Source organism: Cucurbita moschata, unplaced genomic scaffold (genome assembly GCF_002738365.1).
Source record: "Cucurbita moschata cultivar Rifu unplaced genomic scaffold, Cmos_1.0 Cmo_Scf00052, whole genome shotgun sequence".
Classification (NCBI taxonomy): domain Eukaryota; kingdom Viridiplantae; phylum Streptophyta; class Magnoliopsida; order Cucurbitales; family Cucurbitaceae; genus Cucurbita; species Cucurbita moschata.
The window spans coordinates 601,957-612,364 of NW_019268568.1; the positions used below are offsets into that span (position 1 = coordinate 601,957).

At 36.3% G+C, this 10,408-nt stretch overlaps 4 protein-coding genes across 6 annotated transcripts in view; 3 read left to right on the forward strand and 1 right to left on the reverse strand.

The window, feature by feature from the left end:
• The window catches only part of LOC111436253 (U3 small nucleolar RNA-associated protein 21 homolog), a 13,710-nt gene extending 13,495 nt beyond the window's left edge, over positions 1 to 215 (forward strand). The window contains exon 20 of the transcript XR_002709205.1: positions 10 to 215. The gene's annotated coding sequence lies outside the window, so the exon portion shown is untranslated. The remainder of the gene's footprint in view (positions 1 to 9) is intronic.
• A 1,890-nt stretch (positions 216 to 2,105) lies between these two features.
• LOC111436254 lies at positions 2,106 to 4,578 on the forward strand. The gene is made up of 2 exons (XM_023073997.1): positions 2,106 to 2,909; positions 4,224 to 4,578. Exons 1-2 carry the CDS (start codon positions 2,368 to 2,370, stop codon positions 4,381 to 4,383), a joined length of 702 nt encoding a protein of 233 aa, XP_022929765.1. The 5' UTR covers positions 2,106 to 2,367; the 3' UTR covers positions 4,384 to 4,578.
• Positions 4,579 to 4,688: 110 nt separating this feature from the next.
• LOC111436256 (cytochrome P450 CYP73A100-like) lies at positions 4,689 to 7,087 on the forward strand. Its single transcript, XM_023073999.1, has 2 exons — positions 4,689 to 5,904; positions 6,146 to 7,087. Exons 1-2 carry the CDS (start codon positions 5,060 to 5,062, stop codon positions 6,879 to 6,881), a joined length of 1,581 nt encoding a protein of 526 aa, XP_022929767.1. The 5' UTR covers positions 4,689 to 5,059; the 3' UTR covers positions 6,882 to 7,087.
• Positions 7,088 to 7,976: 889 nt separating this feature from the next.
• The window catches only part of LOC111436255 (DExH-box ATP-dependent RNA helicase DExH10), a 15,710-nt gene continuing 13,278 nt past the window's right edge, over positions 7,977 to 10,408 (reverse strand). The window contains exons 15-17 of one of the 3 annotated variants that reach the window (XR_002709207.1): positions 9,271 to 9,363; positions 8,857 to 9,047; positions 7,977 to 8,090 (exon numbers count right to left, since the gene is read on the reverse strand). Coding sequence is in view for 1 of the 3 variants with exons in the window: in XM_023073998.1 (XP_022929766.1) it covers positions 8,937 to 9,047; positions 9,271 to 9,363 (204 nt within the window). In the remaining 2 variants the exon portion in view is untranslated. Of the gene's footprint in view, positions 8,091 to 8,134; positions 8,456 to 8,591; positions 9,048 to 9,270; positions 9,364 to 10,408 lie in introns of those variants that run through there. The other 2 variants (XR_002709206.1, XM_023073998.1) reach the window with 2 other exon arrangements.

A 10,408-nucleotide genomic window follows, 5' to 3' on the forward strand; every position in this document is an offset into this window, starting at 1 on the left:
GGGGGGGGGGGGGGGAGTTCATCATAGTGGCTTAAATCAGAGAGAGGGATGTTTGTTTTGGCTTAATATTTACTTCCAACTTAGATGATGAGTTAATTAGTGGTTAAGTAGTAGGTGTAAATTGTATAACATGATCCAATTTTGTCCAACATTGCTGGGTATCATTATAATTTTTCCTTTGAGAATACAAACTTTGCAGCCAAGCGGCATTTCTCGTATGGTAAAATCTGTTATTTCAACGCTTTTATAAAGAATGTTTTGTTCTTCTCTCTAACTGATGTAAGATTGTACAATCCATTCCTTTTTAAGGTCCATCGTTCTTGTTGACACTCGTTCTCCTCTCTAATCAATATGAGATCTCACAACTCTCGTGCTAGTAAAATATAGACATCAAAGTCAAAATAATACTAAACAAGCAGCCGTTCCAACGAAACTAGAATGTTAATATTTTGAATATTTTCAAAATATTTAAATACTTTGAAGCTTAAAAATATGGCAACTAATTAATACCAAAAAAATTATGGCAACTAAATTACTTCACAAAGCACCATCTGCCCAAATATGCCATTAATAATAAGTGAAAATGTTTCTTGAAGTGGCAATCATGCCATAAATATAAAAAGACAAAAAGGGAAGGGCCCATTTGTAATTATGATGATGAGAATAACAATTAACCACAACTTTATGGACCACCAATACAAATAATTATACTTTATTTAGGGTACAACCTGAAATAACTAAGAACTTTTGGGCATGAGAGTCAATATCCAAAAGATGGGGGATCATCTTTGAAATAACTAAGAACTTTTGTGACCTTAAACTTTAACCTTATTCCATTCTTAATTAAACACAGTAAACAATACATTTATTTCAAATTATAACAAGATTTAACTTAACCATACATTTAAACTATAACGAAATCTAACTTAACTATAGTTATGTTATGTTTAACCATACATTTAAACTATAACGAAATCTAACTTAACTATAGTTATGTTATGTTTTAGTGGTCTAAAACTCAGTAAACTAACGGTGTAAAATATTAGTTTGTTACATATATCATATCTGAAATCTAGCATTAATCTCTCATTTACAGATACTTTACTCGATACTCCATTTTAATAAATTAAGAGTATCCAATTCTTTTTTAGAAGACCTGTCTCATTTCTTATTTTGGAAGAGAGCAACCCTAAGAAATTTTTTTCCCATTTTAATCTTGGAGATGTGAACAAGAGCTTCAATCTCCATTCTCGTTCTTGACCTCGCTCTAATTTTGTTCACATTCTTGCCCTAGATTCTGCATCAATTATTGTTTTGTACTTATGTACCTATATAAAAAGTAATTTTTAGTATTTATTTATTGAAGTGTTAAAATTAAAGTGAGATCTAATATTTTTTTTATTAGAAAATGAAAATTTTAAACATTTAAATAAAAAGTTTCTGATAAATAATTAAAATAAGCAACTTTTTCCAATTATTGAAATTTTTATTTTTAATAAAGTAAAAGGTTAGTTTAAAAATATTTATTTACTTATTTTTAAAATTTTATTAGAGTTTCAACCATTTTAAAAAGTTATAGAAGAATAAATATTAAAAAATATAATTATAAAGTTGAATAAAATCAAAATAAATATATTATTGTAAGCCATTTTTAAAAAAAAATTGGTTAGATGAACACGAATTTGGTATGATATTGTGGACTTGAGTATAAAACTCTTGTGACTATGCTTTGGATTTCTCCAAAAAAAGAGAGAGTATTATTTGATTATAAATGCATGATCATTTTCTAAATTAGGGGATGTAACGGAAGTTTCATCATCTAACAAAATTAAGTCGTCTTCAATCTAAACTAAATTAAAAAAAAATTAAATTCATAAAATTTTAATTTATTTGGATTAAACTCATTATAAATTTTTAATTTTTATAAATTAAGATCTGTAATTAGAAATAAAAGTAAAAATAAAAGGGAGAGAGAAGAAAGTGAGAGTCCAGAAATAATTGCAGAGTTGAAGAGAATATAATTATTTGTATTTGTCTCTGCTCCTAACCCACAGAGGAGAACAGAGAGGCCTCGAACTCCCTCTCTCTCTCTCTCTCTCTCTCTCTCTCTCTCTCTCTCTCTCTCTCTCTCTCCTCTCTTTGAAGCTTTTTTTCTTGTTCTGCAACATTTCTTTCAAGTTTCAATTTAGTGGGGTTGAAGGAACTCCCGCTCTGCTGCTTGTTTCGCACTCATCGGGGATCTAATTTCAATAACATTTTTCCATCTCTGTTCTAATTCTTCCAATTTACTCCATTCCCAATGTTATCTTCACTTCATACCACTCGATTCGCAAACCAGACGGATTGAATCTAAATTTCGAGTCAGAAATGGAGAATTACATTGGAAAAAGGAAACCCACCATCGGCCTTTCGCTCTTCACCGCCTTCTCCGCTTCTTTCTCTTCTGATAAAGTGAAATCCCCTCGCGATTTCGAGAACGGCGTTGTTGGGTTGGGCATAGTTGCTGCCATGACTGATTCCCACAAATTTCATGAACCTTTTGTGTCTTCCAAAGCGGTTTCTCCCAGGTCCTGCTCGATTCCCATCGTTTCTTCTGCTAAACCAGCCGCTAATTTCAGAGGTGGCCTTAACCTAGAAAAGGAACAACACGAGGTTGTTGATGAACTTTCTGAAAGTTACACTTGCGTAACTTCACATTTTGGTAATCATGTGATTGAAAAGCGTGTTTTCTTTGACGGTGAGCTTGAAATGGTTAATGGCCGCTCTTCCAATATGGTGACATATGGGGTTTTTTCCACTTCCCCCATGAGTTTTGGTGTAGCGGAGAGAGGGCTTTTTGCTGCTGAATTTTTGAGCTCTTGTCATCTCTGCTGCAAGCATCTTCATGGGCTTGACATCTTCATGTACAGGTAAATCCCAGTTCTCCTCCCTTTTCTCCTCTGTCTTGATTTTATTTGATCATCTTTTATTAGTTAATTTTTAGACAATTGTAGCATGAAAACTTAGAGGGAGCGAGCAATTCAAGCCCAGTTACTTTGATTCCTATAAATGGAATCTTATACTGTAGAATCGTGATATTCTTTGGTTTCTTTGATGTTGTCAAGTCATGATAGTTGCTGCCTTGGTTGATTAGTTCATGACATAGGTAGAATGGATGATTTTGCTTTCTCTGTGAAGTTTTGGATCTGTGGTTCATTGATTTGCTCATTCTATTCGTTTATGAGATGCCTTTTTAGGAGCTGTTAAGAAAGCATCTAGTACCACGTTGCCTAGTTTGGGATTTTTCTTATCTGTTTCCATCCTTAGGACGATTTTCTTTTCGAAGTGGAAATTTTTGTTGAATTACACAATTTGTTTTAGATTCGATAAGCGCTTGGATCAGATCCCTGTTGCCGATATTTGTCAGCATGATTCGAGTTTCTTTTTCCTAGATTGATATGATTGAGTTTGGTTACTGTCTCCCTTGTTAGGTTAGATGGGTTATTTTAAAACTGTGCTCTGTTCTCATGAGAAATAAAGTATATACCGGCTTTCCCTTTCGGGGCTCCCCTCAAGGTTTTTAAAACGTGTTTGCTAGGGAGAGATTTCTACACCTTTATAAAAAATGTTTCATTCTCCTCCCCAACCGATGTGAGATCTCACAATCCACCCCCTTCAGAGCCCAGTGTCCTCGCAGGCACTCGTTTTCCTCTCCAATCGATGTGGGATCTCCATATAGTCTCTTTTAAGCTTCAATTCTAAGAGTTTGGCTGTTTATCTCCTTTATTAACGAGGACTTAAGTGTTCGTTTTAAGTTAGCTACAAATACAACAGCAGACAGCTCTTATGCCCTTGTCTGGACATTATACTAATCTTTGAATGGTATATGACTTGATAATCGTGGGACATTAATATTTGGCTCTTTCTTAAGCTACCTCTTCGATTATCGCCACTCGAATGGGTTGGCTTGATATCTCTGGACTTTTATGCTTTCCAATAATCATATAATTGCAGGCTTGTTATAGAGAAAGTCTTCCTCATCTTCATGTTGTAATTGAGATATTTTTCAGCAGCTTGTTATTAAAAGCTTATTGTCCTGTACTTTCATGTGGTTGAAATGAGATGAGATAACATGTGATCGGACATGAAACTTCAGCAAATTGGTTGGCTTTCATCCAAGATTCTCATGAACTTGGAATCTTCTTTTTCCCTTGAGAATGACTTTGCTGTTTTCATTCGTGCAGAGGGGAAAAGGCATTTTGCAGTGTCGAGTGTCGTGACAAACACATCAGAGGCGACGATCGCAGGGAAAAGTGTGGATCGAAAGCCATGAAAGACTACTCGGCGTTGCCCTGCTCCGTGGCTGGTCCCCCTGCCTTGGCTTCTGGTGTGGTTGCAGCTTAGGTATAAAAATGTATGAATTATGAGTAAAGGATACCAAATAAACTGTTGGTAGCAGAGTTTGTAAGAATGATTATGTATGGGGAAAAGACTTGTTACAAATAAGATGGGTTTGTATGATAATTGTTTGGTTAATGGTATAAAAATGTATGAATTATGGGCAATATGATACAATATACTCTTAATTTTTATGGATAATATGTAACTTATGTTAGGTTTAGAGATATCTCCGTCCAGCGAATGCTCGTTCGGTTGTCATACAAAATCGGAAGTCTTTCTTGAACCCAGTTCTAGTTGGAAGGCGACCAGTGAAAGCCTTTGTAGTCATATAACCAACTAATCATGTACAAGAAAAAAGCAGAGTGCATCAGTGACTGACATATATAAATAATGGAAGTAGAAAGTAAGAAGCACGTGGAGGGAAGGAGAGAGCCGAAAATGGTCAAAATTGGGACAAACATGGCTGCTTTGGTTGACAACGGCGGCTTCACCAACCACCAACCATCACCAACGCCAAGCTTTGACCCCTCACCAAAACCCACCTTTTAGTTTTCACTTGTAATAATAATACAGAAGCACACAGATTTGGTTCCTACCCCCCACAAACCACATCTATATAAACCATTTCCCCCTCTCTTCCATCTCTCAACCCACTCTCTCTCTCTCTCTCTCTCTAGACATGGCTTCCACTGCCCTTCTTTCTCTCTCTACAATGCTCCTTGTTTCTCTTGTTACCAAGTTCATATTCCCCATGTCTCCAATTGCTTTTGGAGTCACCATCTTCCTTGCTCCTCTTCTTACTTACATCATCTCTCCCATGGCCTTCTCCTCCAAGCTTCCTCCTGGCCCTCTCTCCCTTCCCATCTTTGGCAATTGGCTCCAAGTTGGCAACGACCTCAACCACCGCCTTCTCGCTTCCTTGTGCAACACATTCGGCTCCATATTCCTCTTGAAGCTCGGCTCCAAGAACCTCGTTGTCGTGTCGGATGCCGAGCTTGCTAGCCAAGTTCTCCACGCTCAGGGCGTTGAGTTTGGCTCTCGTCCTCGAAACGTCGTGTTCGACATCTTCACTGGAAATGGTCAGGATATGGTGTTTACCGTTTATGGAGACCATTGGCGTAAGATGCGTAGAATCATGACGTTGCCGTTCTTCACGAACAAGGTGGTGCATAACTACAGTGGCATGTGGGAGGATGAGATGGACTCTGTGGTTGGTGATTTAAGGAGTAGTAAGAAGTTTCAATCCGAGGGGATAGTTATTAGAAAGCGTTTGCAGTTGATGTTGTACAATATCATGTATAGAATGATGTTTGATGCAAAGTTTGAGTCCCAGGACGATCCTTTGTTCATTGAAGCGACTCGATTCAACTCGGAAAGGAGTCGATTGGCGCAGAGCTTTGAGTACAACTATGGAGATTTCATTCCTTTGCTTAGACCCTTCTTGCGGGGCTATTTGAACAGGTGCAGGGATTTGCAGGGTCGGAGGTTGGACTTTTTCAACAAAAACTACGTCGAGAAGCGAAGGTAAAAGAAAATTCATTGTATTAATTATGTACGGTTGAGAATTGTTGGGAGTGAGTCGAAAATGATTATGGGTTTATAAGCAAAGGAAGGCATCTCCATTGGTACGAGGCCTTTTGAGGAAGGCCAAAGCAAAGTCACGAGAGCTTATGCTCAAAGTGGACAATATCATACATACTGTTGTGTTGTGTTGCGGAAGTTTTTAGTATTTATCTAATGTGATTACACTGTGGAATTTTAACAGGAAGATAATGGGTGCCAATGGAGATAAGCACAAGATAAGTTGTGCCATGGATCATATCATAGACGCTCAGTTGAAAGGTGAGATAAGTGAAGAGAACGTGATTTACATCGTAGAGAACATCAACGTGGCAGCGATAGAAACGACATTGTGGTCGATGGAATGGGCAATAGCGGAGTTGGTGAATCATCCAGACATCCAACACAAGATTCGGGAGGAGCTAAAAAATGTCCTAGAGGGAAAGGAAGTAACTGAATCCAACCTTCATGAACTGCCATACTTACAAGCAACAGTGAAAGAGACGCTGCGGTTGCACACTCCAATACCGTTGTTGGTGCCACATATGAACTTGGAAGAAGCAAAGCTGGGAGGGTACACCATCCCAAAGGAGTCGAAGGTGGTGGTGAATGCATGGTGGCTGGCAAACAACCCCGAGTGGTGGAAGAATCCTGAAGAGTTCAGGCCAGAGAGGTTCTTTGAGGAAGAAAGTGGGACGGAAGCTGTTGCTGCAGGGAAGGTGGATTATCGGTTCTTACCATTTGGAGTTGGAAGGAGGAGTTGCCCTGGAATTGTGTTGGCAATGCCAATCTTAGGGCTCATCCTTGCCAAATTGGTATCCAAGTTTGAAATGAAGCCTCCAAGTGGGATGGAGAAGGTCGACGTGACCGAGAAGGGAGGTCAATTCAGTTTGCATATTGCCAACCACTCCACTGTTGTTTTCAACCCCATAATGGCTTAACTTGCCAACACCGAGTCTCCCTATTTTATATTGGTTTTTCTTAAGATATAAAACATATAATTTGTATTTGAACTCGATAGAATAAATCCCTTGACTAGAAATGATAATGAAGAACAAGTTTGTTTAGAATATCATTTCTCCAATATAGGAAGGACTTTGATTAAACTTGGTCTGGTGGCTGATCCAAATAGAATTGCATTTTCTCAGTTTCACATTTTCTTTATTGTTGGTCTTTGTGTAAGTTTATGTCCTAATATATTATAAATTTAATTGCAAACTCATTCTATCAAATCTTTGTAGTTTTATTGCTTGTCTATGTAAATACATCTTTAGATTGAATAAATAACCAAAGGTCTATCAGTATGAAAGTTCTATTAAAAACTAAACTATATAATATATATTTTTTTATTTTTATCAAAGTTTAATTCAAATATGAAGAGATCTGAAAGTATATGGTTTAAATGGTATGAACCTATATATACATTAAAGGTTCAAACATAGAATTTAAAACATAAATAAATGCATTCATTATTAAACTAATTAGGTTTTTGTGTAATTTGAATGAATGTAAATAATATCTTGAAATTAGTTTTTAATAGCTTGTAAATATTTTATTTATTATCTCACGGCTAAAAATATAATAAATTAATTAGCATATTGATTCTGATTTTGATTAATCTTAGTCAAGTTCTTCCTGGCTTAAGTTCTCAAGGACTGCACCAACCACCTATGGATTTCTGAAGTTAACCCCTTCACCATATCTGTATAAACCCATTCTCTCTCTCTCTCTCTCTCTCTCTCTCTCTCTCTCTCTCTCTCTCTCTATATATATATATATATATATATATCATCTAGTCCTGTGTCAGTATGGGGCATTCTTCAGCAAAGTTTGGTTTCCTTTGCTGCAGTTTGTTTTTAGCTTTCATTTTCTTGGACTTATCCAATGCCTCTAAAAATTCTCCAGGTTCTCTCCAATAAGCAGCCTTGACAGGCGGTAGCGGGCCTTCTGGGCGGGCGCCGGCAGTAAATGAGGAGGTGACAGTCAGGGTAAAACAACAGAGAACATAATCAATTTGAGAAGCACCATGAACAACAGAGCACATAATCTTTCTATTACATTACCGCTAATTCAATATCCATCTGTCTTGAGACCTTCCAAATGTGGAGAACCCCAACTCTCAGTACAATTTTAATATCATCAATCAAATTCTATAAGTTACAAAGATTTTAGTATAAAAAGGGAGAGTACACAAACATATAGATAGATAATCAGTTTTCTTAATAAACATGTGGCCTACTGATATATATTTTTTCGAGTTACAAAGATTTCAGTATAAAAAAGGAGTACACAAAAAAAGGGCAAGGAGGTGCATCTTCTGTCAAATACTAAGAATGCAAAAAAAAAGGCCCCAAACCAACATAAGAACACTCAAAAGGAGCATCACAAAAATCATATGTAATTTCGCTCGAGAAAGTTGTGTGTCAACTAGTAAAGTCGTGCACTATTTATCTTTGTCATACTGCACAAAGTTGTATACTCGGAGCAAGTAATTGTAAGTGGGAAAGGAGGGATCCTAAGAAAAACACGGACTCAAAGTTGGTCACAAGTTTCAGTCCTCAAATTTGTCCAATAAAAATCTCAACTCACCACAAAATTTATTTTGAAAATGTGCAACTCGTGAATTTCCAATCATTCAACCATGTGGTAAATTTTCCAGAACCATCGGTAAATTAATAAACCAATAAAAATGTAGGATTTAAGAACTAGATTTCCACTAGGACAGCTAAACTTAACAATTTTTCTCCAAGGAAACAACAACTAAAAATTGTGTAAAACATTTACACTAACAGTTCTGTTAGTGTTTCGCGTGATTGGTTAGCCTCTCAGATTGTAATATCTGTTCTTTCTAGTGAATGCTAAAATATCCAAAAAATTGTATTACAGTACATCTTATACATTAAAAAGAAAGCATACCTCAATGACAGATGGTTGATGAAATCCACAACCCCAGAGCTTCATAAACCCCTAAAGATGCAACCAAAGCAGAGGGCAATCTACAGATAGAGTGAGTTTGCAAACATTATACCTCTGCGGAGGCTGTCACTGGCCGCAGAAAACTTACTCTCTAAGGTTACCTCCCCCACAGCATTGGCAGCAGCACGCAACTGAATTAAAGAAGAAGAAGAAGAAGAAGAAGAAGCAAAAACCCTTTTATTCATGGATAGCCCAAGTTTCTTTATTACTTTGACAACTATATAAAATCAAAAAATGATTTTCCTAGGTTTTCACAGCCTGTGAAACAGGTTTCGTTGTGAAAGGGGTTCAGGCTTTCAAGCATGAGAAAGCAGAAATAAGTAGTTTATAAATATATATTTTATTTGTTTGTACCTGATTCAAGAATTCATCAAGCCTTCTAGCACTTCGAATGATACTACCCTCGAAAACATCTGTCATTTGAATCACCTCTGAAAAACTCGCTCCCTGTATGAAGAAAGCCATCATTACATTGTAGAATAAATAACATAAGTGTTTTGAGCATCCAAAAAATGATAACCAGCAAATTTGAGGGACTTGACAACATTGGGACAATCAGTTTTAGAATGTAATATGTTGTTAGTCCTTCCTAGTGAAAGAAATCATTTAGAAAATGCTCCGCATTGAAAAGTAGTGCTAGAGAAGTACAATTGCGAGCAAAATGAGTTTTTCCACATTGCATTGAACACTCATCTGCCACCACATTTTGCTTCTTACTTCCCCAAATTACTAATTTTCATATCTTTCTCGGCCTTTTGGCTAAGATCAAGTGTAGCATGATACAGCAACATATGCCTCTTGAGCAACATGTGGCTAAGATCAAGTTACAAAAAATTAATTACATCAATACTACAACACTCCTTACTTGTGGCCTTGAAAATTTGTAGAAAACCCAACAAGTGTAGATCAATAATAATTGGAGAGGAAATTGAATTATAAGGGTTCAAATACAAGACTTCTTGTACTGATATATGTTAAATCATCAAATCAACCTAAAAGCTTATGCTAATGGGTTATGGTAAACTTAATTAAATCAATACTACTAAAGTACGTTTCTTTCCCACAACCAAGAAAGCATAAAGATGGAAACAAAGCACAAAGATGGACAAGACACACCATGGACACAGTAAAACCTTATTGCTCAAGAGGCTAGAACATAAAACACTGCTCAAGAGTCTAAAACATAAAACATGTTTATTAAGATATGCACTGTTTAAATATCATGGACAAGACACAATATGAACATGGTAAAACATTATTGTTTAAAAGACTCCAACATGGACATGACAAAGACAAGTCTATTAAGGCATGGCTGTTTAATTATTTCTATAATTTCATGCTGTTTCAATTCATGATATTTTAATTTGGCAGACTATGATGAGTGGAAATACATGCTCCAGTTAGAGGGGTGTGTTATAGCATGTATTGATGATGTATATAGGATCTTTTTGTTTGTTTGTTTGTTTTGTTCTTTTTTTTTTTTTTTTTTTTT

Excerpts from the sequence above, each read along its gene's own strand:
- LOC111436254 (XM_023073997.1), top strand. The coding sequence starts at position 2,368 with ATGGAGAATTACATTGGAAAAAGGAAACCCACCATCGGCCTTTCGCTC. Across the intron at positions 2,910-4,223 it reads CTTGACATCTTCATGTACAG|AGGGGAAAAGGCATTTTGCA; the intron begins GTAAATCCCAGT and ends TCATTCGTGCAG.
- LOC111436256 (XM_023073999.1), top strand. The coding sequence starts at position 5,060 with ATGGCTTCCACTGCCCTTCTTTCTCTCTCTACAATGCTCCTTGTTTCT. Across the intron at positions 5,905-6,145 it reads AACTACGTCGAGAAGCGAAG|GAAGATAATGGGTGCCAATG; the intron begins GTAAAAGAAAAT and ends GAATTTTAACAG.